Source organism: Theropithecus gelada, chromosome 14 (genome assembly GCF_003255815.1).
Source record: "Theropithecus gelada isolate Dixy chromosome 14, Tgel_1.0, whole genome shotgun sequence".
NCBI classification, from domain to species: Eukaryota; Metazoa; Chordata; class Mammalia; order Primates; family Cercopithecidae; genus Theropithecus; species Theropithecus gelada.
Genome location: NC_037682.1, coordinates 87,710,540 through 87,730,238, shown reverse-complemented (window position 1 = coordinate 87,730,238; position 19,699 = coordinate 87,710,540). Strand labels below are relative to the sequence as shown.

The 19,699-nt window shown below is 37.1% G+C and overlaps 1 protein-coding gene across 2 annotated transcripts in view; it reads right to left on the bottom strand.

The window, feature by feature from the left end:
* Positions 1 to 19,699, bottom strand: part of CEP57 (centrosomal protein 57) — a 42,055-nt gene that overhangs the window by 10,261 nt on the left and 12,095 nt on the right. For both annotated transcript variants that reach the window (XM_025355274.1, XM_025355276.1), the window contains exons 3-6: positions 8,089 to 8,268; positions 7,610 to 7,731; positions 3,572 to 3,688; positions 2,874 to 2,951 (exon numbers count right to left, since the gene is read on the bottom strand). In XM_025355274.1, coding sequence (XP_025211059.1) covers positions 2,874 to 2,951; positions 3,572 to 3,688; positions 7,610 to 7,731; positions 8,089 to 8,268 — 497 coding nt within the window. The remainder of the gene's footprint in view (positions 1 to 2,873; positions 2,952 to 3,571; positions 3,689 to 7,609; positions 7,732 to 8,088; positions 8,269 to 19,699) is intronic.

The following is a 19,699-nucleotide window of genomic DNA, read 5'->3' as shown; positions in this document are numbered from 1 at the left end:
AGTAGTATCTAACTGAAAAACGTATTATAGCTGTGTAAAGTATGTCTTGAACCAATCTATCAATGTTTGTCAAATATTTTAAATAAATACCAGTCTCTCATTTTATCTTGACCTTCTTTGTTATAATCTGTCCTTTCTTCAGTGTGGAACACATTACCTTCAGTATTTGTAGCTACTCCATAAATTCTATCTAATGAGTTAAAGGCAATGTATCTAACCCCAAACCATTGCTTCAATACATTCTCTTTTCAAAAATGGCATCTACTACATTACCAGACACAAAACAGCCAAAGAGCAGAATACATTTCTTCCCCTTCTAAAAAGCCATGCACTTACTATACAAGAAAAAGGAATTGAAAACTTATGTCCAAAAAAATACCAAAAAACAAAAAACACTGGAAGCTATCAGGCAAATGTTACCAAGTCCTTTTCTCTAGAAGCTTAGTAAGTATACTAATTTAAAAATATCCTGTCTTCATGGTAGAAATTCCACAAGCACTTACTAAGAATTTCAAAAAAGGACTGCTCTTTTCACTAAGCCAACTTCCAACTTTCCTTTAAACAAAAACAAAAAACAAAAACAAAAAAAAACAAAAAAAAAAAACCTGTCCAGAATAGTGGTTGTTTCAAATCTGCCTATATGTACCAAAACTGTCTGCAGTTTATGAGGACAATTTGGATTGCCAGGTGGCTGTCCAGACCTCATGATTTTGGCTCTTCCAGATTGGGGAAATTCATATTTTAAAGTATTTTAAAAGTTCCCCAGGAAATTATAATGGAGCTAAAACATATATTCAGGACCAGTGGATTCCATAAAAACAGATATTGAGATTATCACTATTACTTCCCACATGAGTGCAGCTTTGGAGTAAAAAAATCTATTCTGTGACAAAGGAATACAGGAAGCATCTATACACTCCCAACACATCTAACATTGCTTTATACACAGTAAATTGACTAGATATAATTCAATGAACAGGAAATTACTACTCTAGAAGACTTATGCCTATGAGTGTAAACAGTATACAAGAACATTTTTTTGAGTATTTTAACTTCCAGTTTATTTATTCTTCCCAGCAGCTATCTTATTTCTGTGCTAGTTTTCAAACATTTTAAAGCACTTTCATTATTTTTTATTCTCATTTGATCACCCCAACACCAAGAAGATGCAAAATGCAGAACACTTTTTTTTTTTTTTTTTTTGAGACAGAGTTTGCTCTTGTTGCCCAGGATGGAGTGCAATGGTGTGATCTCAACTCACTGCAACTTCCACCTCCCAGGTTCAAGCGATTCTCCTGCCTCAGCCTCCCAAGTTGCTAGGATTACAGGCATGCACCACCACGCCCGGCCAATTTTGTATTTTTAGTAGACAGGGTTTCACCATGTTGGTCAGGCTGGTCTCAAACTCCTGACCTCAGCAGACCACTATTTAACAATGGAAAAAATCCAGGCTCTGAATAGTTACATAACTTGCCCAACACTAGACTTGGAACCATGTATCTATCCCTCATTGTTCTTTCAGTACAATAATGTTCACCACCAACTAAAAATATTTACTGGTAACATATTACCAGCAACAACTAATTTGGTCCCTATGTGTTGCCTGCTAAATTAAGGAGAAAACAGAAGTACCATAAATTATTTTAAAAATTCATTAACTAAGGAACTTACTAAATTTTGTATTTCATATATAATGTACTTAACACCACAATGCATATAAAGCACAACCCACAAGTTTGTTACAAATATGGGAATGGAAACACAGTAAAGTGGCCAACCCTAAAGAGAAAATGGGCAAAGAAAATTTGTTGGTCAAAAATTAAGCCATGTGGCTATGTAACTCAGAAAGCACACTGAGGAAAAACAACAACAATCTACAAATTGATCAGAAGGTAAATGTTTGAGAAAGAACTATATCCGATTTAATAGAAAATAAATTAAGTCAATAAATTTAGAGACGCACTAGAAGAAATAGACAAGGTAACAAAGATAACTTTTATATTCCTGTAATCACATATATGATGTGAGCCCAAGACACTGTAGGCATTTGGTCACAGATTGAACTGCAGAGGCTCTACCCTTTGGAATCAAGACCTGATTCTTGCGTTCATCCAAAAAAAGATACGTGCATATGTCATAAAAATAAAAGACCCTGGAAGGGGCAGGGGAGTATCTGGGAGGAATTTGAGCAAATAAGCTCATAAGGAGAGTGTCTTCAGTTAAAAACATGAACATTTTATTTTACCGAGTCTATAAGTCAGACTTACTTCAGTAGTCTTGCTATGTATCTCCTGGAAACGCATTTCTGGTTGGTACACATAAACTCAATGCTTTTGTGAATCCACACTGCCTCACCTATTCTATCTGGTGGCCACTGCATGGGATAAAATCCAAAACTAGGAGAGAGTAGAGCTCATTTTCCTCATGTGGTGGCTTCTGTTAACTGCTCTGGGTCATTAGCTACTGGGGCAGCCCACTACCTCAACTTCTGTCCTGGCATCTTGAGGTCACCAAAGAAGAGAAGTACCTATAAGTAGGACACTGAAAGAGCTTTTAAATATTTCTGATAGTGGCCATAAGTTTTACATGGTTACATACCTTCTTATGTGTATAGTCTCTGATATTATCTAGTCTGTCATTTTTTAAAATGCTGACTGAAACTCCACAATTACAAACATGCTAAAAAACTGTACAAATTTTGCTGTCTATAAAAATACTTGTTCATAATTTTCCACATTAACCTGTATCTGAAAATTTATATGCTGCACTATTCTAAAATATAAATAATGTAAGATAACCAAATATAATTGTTTACTTGTATATAAAAAGCGGTAAGAAATATGAAGAGCCCACTTTCTCACATTTGAACTTACCTCAGCTGCCTTAGCTTGCATGCGTTTCCTTTCCTGTTCTTCTTCATGGAGTTTTGCTTCCAACTCTTGCATTTTTTTCTAGTGATAAAAATATCCAAAGGGATAAGGGTGAAAAATCTTAAGTGTCTGTAAAATTTTAATATAGCAGCATTGGAACATGTAAATTTTATCCTACTCAATATAAGGTGGTTAGATCACTGTAGTAATGGAGGCTGTGAGCTGGATGGCACCCATGATGCTCTTCTATTGTGTTCAATTATTTATCATCTGTGAGGTAGGTGGATAAAATTACAGGTAAAATCTATGGCCAAAGAACATAGCACTGCATGAATGTAAATAGGGATATGGAGGCTAAATTTGGAACTTTATTTTCAGCGGTATTAAATATCTCCCAAATGAAATAATTAAAACTAAAATTAGCTCAGAGAGCAACTTAAACCAAGTGATGCAAGCTTTAAGGATACTCAAAAACATTTACTTTTTTAACAAACATTTTAATTAAAAAAAATGCCCACCAAGATTGTAAAATGTGAACACTCTCTCCAAAATTATTTTTTCTTTTTAAAACTCCAATATATTTCTTCATTATAAGATCATTTTTAATGCTATAAATATCCAGTGATACAAAATAATTAACCTTAAAAAAAAAAAACAAAAACACTGATATATGTTAACAATAAAAAGACACATGCACTGACTTCTGCAAGGGCCTGCATTGTGGTAAGTTTGTTATACTCCTGTTCAAGTAGATCCAATTTTTCAAGTTGGCTCTGAACATGTGTTAGATCATGTTGTCGTTCTCTTTCTAGAGAAACCTGAAAAACAATATTCAATACAGTTTGATAATTTGACAATCAAAAAAGAGAAAAACACTTAACAGTGTTTTTCTATGCTGTTATTTGGCCCTTCACATAACTACTTCTAGGAAAATAACATTAAGATGAACCACAGGGGGCATCAATAAATGACTGATACAAGTGGATACTATTCTTACCTCAGTTGCCTTGGCTTATAGCTATTTATCTAATATGTAGTTTTATACAGTGACAATATCTTTATGCTCTGGGATAGCAGGGATTTATTGGACATACAGACTTCACACAGACAAATACTTTTAGTTTGGTCCTGTTAAGTAGTTAATCTCTTAATTAGGATAAAAATTACGGTTTTGGCATCTATCTTTTTATATTTCCTTTGAATTCTATGTATAATATCCTTTTAAACTTTTTTTTTTTTTTTTGAGACGGAGTCTCGCTCTGCAGGCCAGGCTGGAGTGCAGTGGCATGATCTCGGCTCACTGCAAGCTCCGCCTCCCGGGTTCACGCCATTCTCCTGCCTCAGTCTACCGAGTAGCTGGGACTACAGGCACCTGCCACCACACCCGGCTAATTTTTTGTATTTTTAGTAGAGGCGGGGTTTCACCGTGTTAGCCAGGATGGTCTCGCTCTCCTGACCTTGTGATCAGCTCGCCTCGGCCTCCCAAAGTGCTGAAATTATAGCTGTGAGCCACCTTACCCGGCCCTAAAGTTTTTTTTTTTTTTGAAGTTTAGAGTCAAAGATTTATAAAGATTGCCTCCTATATAGACTTTTTTTTTTTTTTTTGAGATGGGGTATTGCTCTGTCACCAAGGTTGGAGCGCAGTGGCATGATGTCAGCTCACTGCAACCTCTGCCTCCGGGTTTCAAGTAATTCTCCTGCCTCAGCCTCCTGAGTAGCTGGGACTATAGGTGCCTGCCACCACACCCGGCTAATTTATGTATTTTTAGTAGATACAGGGTTTCACCATCTTGGCCAGGCTGCTCTCAAACCCCTGACCTCAAGTAATCCACCTATAAACCACTACACTAGGATAATTTCAAATATACTAACTCAAGGTCTATTATTGGTGAAAAGTGCCTGAACTTGTAAACTGTGTCTTCAAAATAGGGCTATAACAATAGGTACCATATTAATAGAAATCTGAATGTGACAAATTAATATAAAGTAATAATTTAGGAATTTGTGTGAACTAATTCCCTTCTAGCCACATCTTAGTGGATATTAACAGCTCTTGACATCTATTACATATGCCTAATAGTTGTCTCTGAGATATATATTAGTCAAAACACCTTAAAGTTGTCTTACTAAACTGACCCTTCTCCAGCCCATCCACAGAAATGTTAGACAAACACAGCAGACATAATAATAATATATGATTATTGATGTGGTCTAGCTCTGTGTCTTCAACCAAATCTCATCTTGAATTGTAATCCAAATTGTAATCCCCACATTTTGGGGGAGAGATCTCATGGGAGGTGATTAGATCATCGTGGTGGTTCCCCATGCTGTTCTAGTGATAGTGAATTCTCACGAGATCTGATGGTTTTATACGGGCTCTCCCCCGCTTTGCTCTGCACTTCCTTCTCTTGCCACCATGTGAAGAAGGACATGTATGCTTCCCCTTCCACCATAATTGTTAAGTTTCCCGAAGCCCCTACCAGACATACAGAACTGTGAGTCAATTAAATCTCTTTCTTTTATAAATTACCCAGTCTTGGTTGCTCTTTATAGCAGCGTGAGAATGAACTAATACAATTACACAGCAATTTTGAAAGCAAGAAAGGAAAATCTTCAGATACAAAAAAAAGAGAAAGGAACTCAAAAGCAATGAAAGGATACTGAAGTCAATATCACACAAGGCAATATTGGAGCCAGGGTACATAGAATGTGCAGGAATATAAAACTTTAGGCAATGTATAATTCACAATGATCAACAATATCAAGCCAATATAGTAACATAAATCTGAATCAGAACCAGTGATTTTATTTATTTATTGTTTGTAGAGACTTGGTCTCACTCTGTTGGCCTGGCTGGTCTTGAACTCGTGCACTCATGTGATCTGTCTGTCTTGGCCTCCTAAGTGCTGGGATTACAGGTGTGAGCCACCCTGCCCAGCCAGAACCAGTGAAAACCATCAAGCCTAACCAAAGGCAAATTCACAAAGGGCCCATAAGGCTGCCCACACAACTGAGGAATTTATTGTGGAATTACCACAATAAATGAAAAAATGAGACCACCATTTAACTTTTCTTTATTAAGTTCCCATTAAAGAAAACAAGATACCATAAGGGAGAATCAATAGATAAAACCAAACAAAGATTAACACTTTGAAAACATCAAATAATTTTTAAAAATTGAGATTCATAGTGTTCAAAGAGATAAAAGGAAGGTATAAAAACCACAGAGTTACAATACATTAAAAGAACAAAACTAAGTGGATGGAAAAAGATCTAAATGAAAACATATAACCACTGAAATAAACGCAATAACATAGTGAAGAGACCTATCGCACACAAGAATTAATTACTGAGACATTTTCTCAAATATTGTTGTATGATTGCTCAAATATTTAAGTCTAATTCTCTCCAATGAGAACTGAAAGCTGATTAAGGGTAGAAAGCATATACGGTAAGTCCTCTGTATCTGTGTGTTTTGCATCCATGGATTCGATCAACTGTGGATTGAAAATATACAAGAAAAAACAAAAAAGGATGGTTGAATCTGTACTAAACATATACAGATTCTTATTCTTATTCTTGATATTATTCTCCAAACAATATAGTATAGCAACTATTTACATAACATTTACATTGTATTAGGTATTATAAGTAATCTAGATATAATTTATATTATATGAGATTGGATGTAGGTTATATGCAAATACCACACCATTTTATAGGACACTTGAGCATCCATGGATTTTACTATCCACAGGGGTCTCAGAACCAATTCACTCATGGATACTGAGGGACAACTGCCTAGTATTTCTTTTTTTACATTGCAGAGCATCTAGCATAATGTTAAGCATATAAACATTCAAATTTTGCATAATAGAGTTAAGATCTCCACAAACTGTAGCACTGATAATGAATGCAAACTCCAGATTCATAACAGAAAAAGGAATAAGTTTTAAAAAATATACACAAGGCCAGGGACAGTGGCTCATCCCCGTAACCCCGGAACTTTGGGAGGCCGAGGCGGCCTGATCACTTGAGGCCAGGAGTTTGAGACCAGCCTGGCTAACATAGCGAAACCCCATCTACACATAAATACACACACCAAAAAGTTAGCTGGGCATCGTGGCACGTGCCGGTAATCCCAGCTACTCAGGAGGATGAGGCATGAGAATCACCTGAACCTAGGAGGTGGAGGTTGCAGTGAACCGAGATCATGCCACTACACTCCAGCCTGGGTGACAGAGTGAGACCCTATTTCCGATCAATTGATCAATCAATATATTTGAGACTGATGTTGCGATATCTTGTCACAAATGTGCGGGTTACCTAAATATGAAGAGCTCTGGTGTAAGAAAGCACAAAAATGTTATGCTAAATAACAATTCTGAAGAGTTTTACAAAGTAATCTACTATCTCACTTGAGTCATTAAACAAATTTCAGAGATATAGAGTTATACGGTTATTTACACTTTTTATAATGTAGATTCAAAGAAGCTAACCTAACTTTAAAACATCTCACAACTGTATTTTTACTATTTAAGTTAAACTCTACCAAACACAATAACAACAACAAAAAAAGCCAATCACATTTTTCGATTTCATAACTGATGCCAAGAAATTTCAGTCCTGGGCTATAACAGCACCATTAGTCCTCACCAAAAGAAAAAAAATCTTTATTTAATTAGTTTTCCCCGTAACTAACTGTTCCTGAGTATCAATCTGTGAGGTGCTTTACTTACTTGTTTCTCTAACACAGATGTCCTCTCCATTTCTGCATGCTTTATCATATTTCGCATGTATTCCAATTGTTTTTCTAATAGATTGCATTTATTTTCTGCAGCTAACAACTGAGATGTCAGTTCTAAAAAGAATACATAAGAAAAACAGATATCAACTCACCCATAAAATAGTTTTAACAAGCTGTTAACAGGACTTGAATCTACCGTGTATACAATAAAAACACCTTCCACAGACCTAGAAACCTTTTCAGATTACCAAAATCATTCTCTTTCTACATGCTAGTAAAACTGGCCTTGCATTCAGTAAATAAATACCATGTATGATAACAGCATTTGCTCCTCAAAATGCACCTGAATACAATGCAGTTTTGTAGTACTTGAAGATACCACTACAAAACACTAATGTAGTATTTCTTTTAGAATACTTAATACTGCACAACACTTATTTTGATAGAATTTAATTTTCTTCATAAACAAACCTTGATTGTGCTTTGATTCCTCATTCTTTGAATTCTCCCTTTCTTGTATCTGTTCATCCAGTACTTTCTTATATTCAATTGTTTCTCTAGACAAGGTTTTCACACTTTCTTCTGCCTGAATCCTCTCAAGTTCCAAGCGTCGAATCTTATCTTGAAGATTCTTAAGAGCAGAAAATATGGCTGCCAAATACAAACACAAACGTGGATGCTACAACAGCATATGTGGAGAAAGTATATTAAGAAAGAATAAACTCATCTAAATAAAAGATAAAATTGATGGGTGAGTCCAGTGGAGGATCATTCTTTGGGAACAATAAAATGTTAATTATCTCATGTTTGTTTTTTAAGAAATCAATTTAAAGACACTGAGTGGGCCAGGTGCGGTGGCTCACACCTGTAATCCTAGCACTCTGGGAGGCTGAGGTGGGTGGATCAACTGAGGTCAGGATTTTGAGAGCAGTCTAACATGGTGAAACCCTGTCTCTACTAAAAACACAAAGATGAGGCGGGCGTAATGGCGGGCGCCTGTAATCCCAGCTACTTGAGAGGCTGAGGCAGGAGATTCGCTTGAACCCAGGGGAAGGGTAGAGGTTGCAGTAAGCTGAGATTGCACCACTGCACTCCAGTCTGGGCAACAGTGTGAGATTGCGTCTCAAAAAAAAAAAAAAAAAGACAATGAGTGTTTGAAATGAATTCAAGTAAAAGCCCCATTACTATGGTAAAAAAATTGCAAAGACTTTTATAAAGTGGTAAAAAATTTAGCCATCATACAAAGTTCACATAACAGTCCTAAAGTACATTACTGTCTTATTAATATATTACTTATTAATTAAAATTATTAGTAAATATATTAGTAACTAGTAATAATACATTTTATTAATAGAAGCACATGTAAAATCCAACTGTAGAGTTACAGTCAAGTGCAATACTATTTTTAAAATCTTCATTTTAAGTACTTTCTAAACACCCCTTCAAGTTTCTGATTATAAATTATGTTGACTACAGTAAATGTAGATTGAGAAAAAACACGCTGAAAAATAACCAATAATCCTATTACACAGAGATAATGACTGTCATTTGGTTCTTTAAATTTTTTTCTGTATGTGTAAAATTAATTGAGACAAAATGTATGTAGGTTTTTTCACATTAGCATTATTAAATCGTGAAAATTTCCTCATGCAATCTGTCTTAAAAGATTTTCTAATGATCAATAATTAAAAACTAAAAAGTTCAACTACTGGCTCAAAGAACATTCATAGCCATTCTAATGAGAAAAATATGGTACTTCTAGCTATTTTCCATTTCCATTATAGTATAAATCTTTTCGTATATGTTATTGGCCTATTTTCTCCCTTTCATGAATTTCCTTTGCCCGTTTTTGTACGGGAAAAAGTTTTCTTCATTTTATTATCTGCCTTTAATTCTAGTTCTGATGTACAGATGTTTTGATTTTTCACAGAGGTATACCTAACATTCTTTCCCATCATGGCTTTTTTTTTAAATACTTTAAGTACTAAGGTACATGTGCACCACGTGCAGATTTGTTACATATGCATACATGTGCCATGCTGGTGTGCTGCATCCATTAACTCATCATTTACATTACGTGTATCTCCTAATGCCATCCCTCCCCCCTCCCCCCACCCCATGACAGGCCCTGGTGTGTGATGTTCCCCACCCTGTGTCCACGTGTTCTCATTGTTCAATTCCCACCTATGAGTGAGAATGTGCAGTGTCTGGTTTTCTGTCCTTGTGATAGTTTGTTCAGAATCATGGTTTCCAGCTTCATCCATGTCCCTACAAAGGACATGAACTCATCCTTTTTATAGTATTCCATGGTGTATATGTGCCACATTTTCTTAATCCAGTCTATCATTGATGGACATTTGGGTTGGTTCCAAGTCTTTGCTATTGTGAATAGTGCTGCAATAAACATACGTGTGCATGTGTCTTTATAGCAGCATGATTTATAATCCTTTGGGAATATATCCAGTAATGGGATGGCTGGGTCAAATGGTATTCCTAGTTCTAGATCCTTAAGGAATCGCCACACTGTCTTCCACAATGGTTGAACTAGTTTACGGTCCCACCAACAGTGTAAAAGTATTCCTATTCTCCACATCCTCTCCAGGATCTGTTGTTTCCTGACTTTTTAATGATCGCTTTAATGGCTTAGAATTGTCTTGGCAATGGGGGCTCTTTTTTGGTTCCGTATGAACTTTAAAGTAGTTTTTTCCAATTCTGTGAAGAAAGTCATCAGTAGCTTAACAGGGATGGCACTGAATCTATAAATTACCTTGGGCACTATGGCCATTTTCACAATACTGATTCTTCCTATCCATGAGCATGGAATGTTCTTCCATTTGTTTGTGTCCTCTTTTATTTCATTGAGCAGTGGCTTGTAGTTCTCTTTGAAGGGGTCCTTCACATCCGTTTTAAGTTGGATTCCTAGGTATTTCATTCTCTTTGAAGCAATTGTGAATGCGAGTTCATTCATGATTTGGCTGTTATTGGTGTAGAGGAATGCTTCTGATTTTTGCACACTGATTTTGTATCCTGAGAGTTTGCTGAAGTTGCTCATCAGCTTAAGGAAATTTTGGGCTGAGATGGGGTTTTCTAAATACACAATCATTTCATCTGCAAACAGGGACAATTTGACTTCCTCTTTTCCTAACTGAATACCCTTTATTTCTTTCTCCTGCCTGACTGCCCTGGCCAGAACTTCCAACACTATGCTGAATAGGAATGGTGAGAGAGGACAACCCTGCCTTGTGCCAGTTTTCAAAGGCAATGCTTCCAGTTTCTGCCCATTCAGTATGATATTGGTCATGGGTCTATCATAAATAGCTCTTATTATTTCGAGATACATCGCATCAATACCTAGTTTATTGAGAGTTTTTAGCATGAAGGGCTGTTGAATTTTGTCGAAGGCCTTTTCTGCATCTATTGAGATAATCATGTGGTTTTTGTCTTCGGTTCTGTTTATATGATGCATTACGTTTATTGATTTGCCTATGTTGAACCAGCCTTGCATCCCATGGATAAAGTCAACTTGATCGTGGTGGATAAGCTTTTTGATGTGCTACTGGATTTGGTTTGCCAGTATTTTACTGAGGATTTTTGCACTGATGTTCATCAGGGATATTGGTCTAAAATTATCTTTTTCTGTTGTCTCTGCCAGGCTTTGGTATCACCATGATGTGGGTCTCATAAAATGGGTTAGGGAGGATTCTCTCTTTTTCTATTCATTGGAATTGTTTCAGAAGGAATGGTACCAGCTCCTCTTTGTGCCTCTGGTAGAATTCAGCTGTGAATCCATCTGGTCCTGGACTTTTTTTGGTTGGTTGACTATTAATTATTGCCTCGATTTCAGAGCCTGTTATTTGTCTATTCAGGGATTCAACTTCCTCCTGGTTTAGTCTTAGGAGGGTGCATGTGTCTATGAATTTACCCATTTCTTCTAGATTTTCTAGTTTATTTGCGTAGAGGTGTTTATAGTGTTCTCTGATGGTAGTTTGCATCTCTGTGGGATTGGTGGTGATATCCCCTTTATCATTTTTTTATTGTGTCTATTTGATTCTTCTCTCTTTTCTTCTTTATTAGTCTTGCTAGCAGTCTATCAATTTTGTTGATCTTTTCAAAAAACCAGCTCCTGGATTCACTGATTTTTTGAAGGGTTTTTTGTGTCTCTATCTCCTTCAGTTCTGCTCTGATCTTAGTGATTTCTTGCCTTCTGCTAGCTTTTGCATGTGTTTGTTCTTGCTTCTCTAGTTCTTTTAATTGTTAATTGTTAAATGTTAGGGTGTCAATTTTAGATCTTTCCTGCTTTCTCTTGTGGGGATTTATTTAGTGCTATAAATTTCCCTCTACACACTGCTTTAAATGTGTCCCGGAGATTCTGGTATGTTGTATCTTTGTCCTCACTGGTTTCAAAGAACATCTTTATTTCTGCCTTCATTTTGTTATTTACCCAGTATTCATTCAGGAGCAGGTTTTTCAATTTCCATGTAGTTGAGTGGTTTTGAGTGAGTTTCTTAATCCTGAGTTCTAGTTTGATGGCACTGTGATCTGAGAGACAGTTTGTTTTAATTTCTGTTCTTTTACATTTGCTGAGGAGTGCTTTACTTCCAACTATGTGGTCAATTTTGGAATAAGTGTGATGTGGTGCTAAGAATGTATATTCTGTTGATTTGGGGTCGACAGTTCTGTAGATGTCTATTGGGTCCACTTCGAGCAGAGCTTAGGTAAAGTCCTGGATATCCTTGTTAACTTTGTCTCGATGTGTCTAATGTTGATAGTAGGGTGTTAAAGGCTCCCATTACTATTGTGTGGGAGTCTAAGTCTCTTTATAGGTCTCTAAGGGCTTGCTTTATGAATCTGGGTGCTCCTGTATTTGGCACATATATATTTTGGATAGTTAACTCTTCTTGTTGAATTGATCCCTTTACCATTGTGTAATCGTCTTGTCTCTTTTGATCTTTGTTGGTTTAAAGTTTGCTTTATCAGAGACTAGGATTGCAACCCCTGCTTTTGTTTTCCATTTGCTTGGTAGATCTTCCTCCATCCCTTTATTTTGAGCCTATGTGTGTCTCTGCACGTGAGATGGGTCTCCTGAATACAGCACACTGATGGGTCTTGACTCTTTATCCAATTTGCCAGTCTGTGTCTTTTAATTGGAGCATTTAGCCCACTTGCATTTAAGGTTAATATCGTTATGTGTAAGTCTGATCCTGTCATTATGATGTTAGCTGGTTATTTTGCTCATTAGTTGCCGCAGTTTCTTCCTAGCACCAATTTGGCATGTTTTTGCAGTGGCTGGTACTGGTTGTTCCTTTCCATGTTTAGTGCTTCCTTCAGGAGCTCTTTTAAGGCAGGCCTGGTGGTGACAAAATCTCTCAGCATTTTCTTGTCTGTAAAGGATTTTATTTCTCCTTCCTTAACTTATGAAGCTTAGTTTAGCTGGACATGAAATTCTGGGTTGAAAATTCTTCTCTTTAACTATGTTGAATATTGGTCCCCACTGTCTTCTGGCTTATAGAATTTCTGCAGAGAGATCCGCTGTTAGGCTGATGGGCTTCCCTTTGTGGGTAACCTCATCTTTCTCTCTGGCTGCCCTTAATATTTTTTCCTTCATTTGAACTTTGGTGAATCTGACAATTATGTGTCTTGGAGTTGCTCTTCTCGAGAAGTATCTCTGTGGCGTTCTCTGTATTTCCTGAATTAGAATGTTGGCCTGCCTTGCTAGATTGGGGAAGTCCTCCTGGATAACATCCTGAAGAGTGTTTTCCAACTTGGTTCCATTCTCCCCGTCACTTTCAGGTACACCAATCAAGAGGTAGATTTGGTTTTTTCACATAGTCCCATGTTTCTTGGAGGTTTTGTTCATTTCTTTTTACTCTTTTTTCTCTAAACTTCTCTTCTCGCTTCATTTCATTCATTTGATCCTCAATCACTGATACCCTTTTCTTCCGCTTGATTGAATCAGCTACTGAAGCTTGTGCATGCGCCACATAGTTCTCATGCCATGGTTTTCAGCTCCATCGGGTCATTTACGGTCTTCTCTATGCTGTTTATTCTAGTCAGCCATTCATCTAATCTTTTTTTAAGGTTTTTAGCTTATTTGCGATGGGTTCAAACATCCTCCTTTAGCTCGGAGAGGTTTGTTATTACCGATCGTCTGAAGCTTTCTTCTCTTAACTCATCAAAGTCATTCTCTGTCCAGCTTTCTTCCATTGCTGGCGAGGAGCTGCTTTCCTTTGGAGGAGAAAAGAAACTCTGATTTTAGAATTTTCAGCTTTTCTGTTTTGGTTTCTCCCCATCTTTGTGGATCTACCTTTGGTCTTTGATGATGGTGACGTGCAGATGGGGTTTTGGTGTAGATGTTCTTTCTGTTTTAGTTTTCTTCTAACAGTCAGACCCTCAGCTGCAGGTCTGTTGGAGTTTGCTGGAGATTCACTCCAGACCGTTTGCCTGGGTATCACCAACGGAGGCTGTAGAACAGCAAATATTGCAGAACGGTAGATGTTGCTTCCTGATCCTTCTTCTGGAAGCTTCATGTCAGAAGGGCACCCAGCCGTATGAGGTGTCAGTTGGCCCCTACCGGGAGGTGTCTCCCAGTTAGGCTACTCGGGGATCAGGGACCCACTTGAGGAGGCAGTCGGTCCGTTCTCAGATCTCAAACTCCATGCTGGGAGAACCGCTACTCTCTTCAAAGCTGTCAGGGACGAAGTTTCTGCTGCCTTTTGTTCATCTATGGCCTACCCATAGATGAACTCCATAGAGGTGGAGTCTACAGAGGCAAGCAGGCCTCTTTGAGCTGCGTTGGGCTCCATTCAGTTCGAGTTTCCCGGCCGCTTTGTTTACCTACTCAAGCCTCAGCAATGGTGGGAGCCCCTCCCCCAGCCTCAATGCCGCCTTGCAGTTCCATGTCAGACTGCTGTGCTAGCAGTGAGTGAGGCTCCGTGGGCATGGGACCCCCCGAGCCAGGCGCAGGATGTAATCTCTTGGTATGCCATTTGCTAAAACTGTTGGAAAAGTGCAGTATTAGGGTGGGAGTGTCCCGATTTTCCAGGTACCATCTGTCACGGCTTCCTTTGGCTAGGAAAGGGAATTCCCCAACCCCTTGTGCTTCCTGGGTGAGACAACGCCCCGCCCTGCTGCGGCTCACACTCCATGGACTGCACCCACTGTCCGACAAGCCCCAGTGAGATGAACCCGGTATCTCAGTTAGAAATGCAGAAATCACCCATCTTCTGTGTCACTCACGCTGGGAGCTGGAGACTGGAGCTGTTCCTATTCGGCCATTTTGGAACCAGACCGAGTTGTTCTTTATTTCTCTATTAGTTATACCCAGCTTACTTCCAAAAAGAACTTGAAGAAAATGAACTTAAGACTAGGACTTTTTCTCAAATATCTTACAGATTACAGGATGGTTCTTTTGAACTCTGAAAAGTAAGCTGGTTTTGCTGTCACCTTTATGATTGGGTCAGAAGTCATCAGTGCTTTAACAACAGAGTCTTGGGCGTGGTGTTTCCTCCCATCATATTTTCTTTCTTTATATACTTAGAAAGTTCTTCCCAACCACCAGATCAGATAAACTTTGTATTTTTAAAATTGTATTTAGAGTTTCATATGTTTACATTTGTTAAGTCATAGAAAAAGTGTTTTTGCATTTAAAGAGAAACTTGAAATGTCAAATTGATCATACACTAAATTCACACACATACATATTAGATACTGTAATTCTGTTACATACACACCCTAAGACAGTTTCAGATCTTTCTTCTATTCCGGATTCTTTAAATAATACTAGGGAATTAGTGCCAGTATGTCAATTACTAAAATTTCATAAACACTGATTCTGCCAGTCACCTATATTACATAAATCTTAAAATGTTTCCAGTAATCATTCAGAATCATTTTGCCAAACACTAATTTAAACTATACAATACGTAGGGAGAGCTGCCATCTTTGAAGCATTGAGTCCTCTTAACCATTTATTAACATAATTTATTCCTTTGCCAAATTTTTCAGTGCCTAGGATATGACAAGCCTCAAACAGGAGACTAATACATTTTATTGCAGTCAGCTTATTCTTGCTGGTATGCAATGAGACTACAATCTAACTAGAAAAAATGCAGACATGAAACAGACACATACAGAGGTAGAAACTGAAAAATCAACTGAAAACACACTTAGAAGTAAAAGAGAAGCAGCCTAGGTATAAGATTAATACTAAAGGGAACAATTCTTTTATATACCTGCAATAATCAGATAAATACAACAGGACAATAAAATTTTAAATGTCCTTTAATATCCATTGAGTTTTCTTAACCTCTTCTGAACCACAGGCAAATTTACTAAAGACTTTGCAATATCAAACATTTTTTGCACTCCTTCATTAAATTATACCCAACAGTACACAATTTTGCTATCATTTTATTTCTGCATTTATATTTATTATTGAAACTGGCTGAACATTTCATTTTTGTTCTTTATTTCAGCAACTGTAATATCACAGGGTTATGCTGGGGTGTGCGCTTTCATGTATTCCTGAATGGCTTTATATCCCTGTTTAAAAGTGTAATGTTTTATTGTTTTCTTTTTTAAAAAATTACTGAATAAATGCAGAGGATAATTCAGAAAACACATGACTGAAAAGGAAAAAAAAACACACCCATAATCTTACCATCTAGGTGTAGTAATTATAAACATTTTATTGAAATCCTATACATTTTTAAAATGCTTTCATATGTGAGATTGCCCTTTACTATGTCATATGTATTTATATATGAGCACACTTTAAATGCAATTTATAATATTAAGTATTTTCATTAACATTGTATAGCTCTCATTACGTATTCAAGTCTTCACATATGCACCTCAGTGAGCAGATAAAATTGGCTTGGGTTTACTTAACAGAGGTGACTTTTTTAATCCAGTCTCTTCCTGAGACCACGGGCTGCAGTGTTCCAGTTCTGCTTTGACAACTCTCATCACATCCAGCTTTTCAAAGTATTCCAGAAGTTGCCTCATGGGCGCCTAGAGCTTTGTTCTCCAGTCCCTACTCACATTTAAAATTCCATCATCTCTGCTACTGTACCCCAACATTTAAGGGTTATACCTAATGCCAAGATTCCTAATACTGTCCCTAAGGGTTTTGGCTTTAGTTTCACCCTTACTGTCCTGGCTTGAAATTCATTTTATTTCTGTACTTGGGTATTTCTCCTTCTCACTTTTAAACTAGGTATTATTTATTTTTATTTAGTATTACATGAAGCTGCTCTCTGTCTATACTATTCTGTTTGGCAATAGTACTGTCATCAATCGTTTTTATTTGTATGATAGTAAACACCTTTGTCAGCTATTTTTTATGTTTCATTTTATTTCAGGTTTTACTTAAAAAGCATATATTGGCTTTTGAGTTATCATATTTGTCATACCTAATAAATTTCAAATTTTTCATTATATTTTGTATTTCCTAATTCCGTTTCCGTGAATTTTTCTTATATTTTGCTGTATGAAGTATAGCACACATCTTTGGAACTGTTTGCCTGACTTATATACCTGTTTTTCTGGGAGTTTCCCCTTACCTCAACATGGCTATACCTACAACTTTATTATCCTTTGACAAATCTAACTGATCCACAAGTGACACACACTGAAACCCAGACAATGCTTGTCTTCTTGGGACTTTTGTCTGAAACGTCAAAGCCAGAACTGGTTCAACTTAAAACTCAGTAATTGTTAGTAATGTTTCCTGCTAGGCAAAGAAAAAGCTCCTTTGTAGCTAGAAAAAATGAAGCTAGTTACAAGCTGGGAAAAAAAAAAAAAGATGGAAAGTGCTAGCCATGTTTGAATCCCTAATGTTCTTCAAGTCCAGCTGGGTCTATTTATTGCTTGGGACATTTCTGTCATTAACATAAACACAGGTTTATGTTGTTGTAGATTAAGGGGGGGGTACCCAGATCTGTAATATGCATCTTTGATTTCTCCAATATTGCTGTCTTGGTAGTTCTCCACCTTTCTAACTTTTCCTACTTTTTAGTTTACTGTTTACACACAGTGGTAGTTTCCAAAGTCCTTTTCTCCCTCTACTTTCTTTTTCTGGAGAAACCCCTCTATACTCATAGGCTTCATCCACTACTGTATCTTTGATGATGTCTGAGTTCATTAGTGTAGCATTCTCTATTACACTTCAGACTTTATTTTCATTTGCTTAGTATTCATCTCCATCTAATTCACAGGCATCTCAAATTTGATACAGCCAAAATTATATCAATTCCTCTAAGTATGCTTTTTTCTGTGATCTGTCCTAATCATACCACTAATCATCTACACTAGAAATCTTAGACTCAAACACTTCTCCATCTTCCTCATTCCCCACAACAAAATATGCATAAATCCTTCCTTAATCAGTCTCCTGTCTCGTTGTTTCAGTTTAGACTTACTTCTGATGTAAACCTGAGTCCATCAAGCATATAGACCACTATGATGTGTAAAGAACTCTGCAAGGTGTGAAGACAGTCTTTGGCCTCAAGGAGCTATCATCTAGATTGTGGAACAAATGCTGCTATCTACATTCTTCTCATATCTGATTTTAAAAAGTATTTACATGAATAAAATACTACGACTACTCTGGATGTACTCATATCCTTGATTACAGTGGTTCTCAAAATGTGGGGCATAGGCACATTGAGGGCAGGGCTCATGAGGCCTTTCCCAGGGCCTGTGAGGTCAATACTATTTTCATTATACTATTAACAGTAAGACTTCGCTTTTTTCACTGTGTTGAAGTTTGCCAACAATGATGCAAAAGCAATGTTGGGTAAAATTCCTAATTTTAGCTCAAATCAAGGTAGTAACACTCAACTATTATTTTAGGAATGTATTCTTCACTGTCATAAATTCCCAGTAAGAAAAAACTAAGCCACAATGTCCTTGATGAACCAATAAAAATCATGTCAGGTTTGCCAGGCACAGTGGCTCACACCTGTAATCCCAGCACTTTGGGAGGCTGAGGCGGGTGGATCACAAGGTCAAGAAATCGAGACCATCCTGGCCAACATGGTGAAACCCTGTCTCCACTAAAAATACAAAAATTAGCCAGGCATGGTGGTATGTGTCTGTAATCCCAGCTACTCGGGAGGCTGAGGCAGGAGAACAGCTCGAACCTGGAAGGCAGAGGTTGCAGTGAGCCAAGATCACGCCACTGCACTCCAGCCTGGGCGAGAGAGCGAGACTGTCTCAAAAAAAAAAAAAAAAATCATGTCGAGTATACAAACCTTTCACATGCTGTACTCTTATTGAACTTTTCTTCTTATAGAACCATACTCATTCTTTAAAGCTCAGACTATCTACTATTTCGTTTTTCCTCTGAGAGGTCTTCCTCTCCTCTAACTTCCCCAACACACACTTATCCCTGTTCCCCCCAAATATCTTTTCTGAACTCTCTTGGTCTTTGTTCGTATCTCACAGCCTTTACTTTTTTCTGGGTGAGAAGGAGATGGTGATTTCTGTGTCTTTCCTTCCCATTTGGAAAGTATCACTGGATTAACACACACTATAAAAGGATAATGGATTTTAATGATTATTCTGGGACACTGCTTAAACAGTTCACACCATCATGCTCTAAAGGCATAAAAGCTTATTTACTGTCTTGAAGGTTACTTTTCATCTTGTTTATTTCTCCTCTCCATCTCCTCCCTGCTTCTCCCACTTCTCTTTTATTCCTTAAAACCACTGATGTTGCACTCAAGCAGAATTTAGCTCTATTAGTAACACGCTGTGCTAAAATTTTTCTGATTCTCTGTGAATAAATCTGCCTTCTTTATTTTTTTATTCTTTGTTAGTAATTTGTCATTCTTTGAACTTTTTAAGTTTCTTTTCATGGGTGTAAAGATCAGAACTAGATACAATATTGTAGTTGAAGGATTAATACTAAATTCTTAGATTTTGTGTTCCTGTTAGAACTTTGTAAACAGATATTTTGTTTTGTGCTTATTTTTGAATAAGAAACTTCCTGAAACTGATTTTTTTTGCTCTATTGTGGGCTTCAGTTACTTCTTTTGCTTTTTAAATCTACGATGTTTGAATGTCATGCAACTTAATT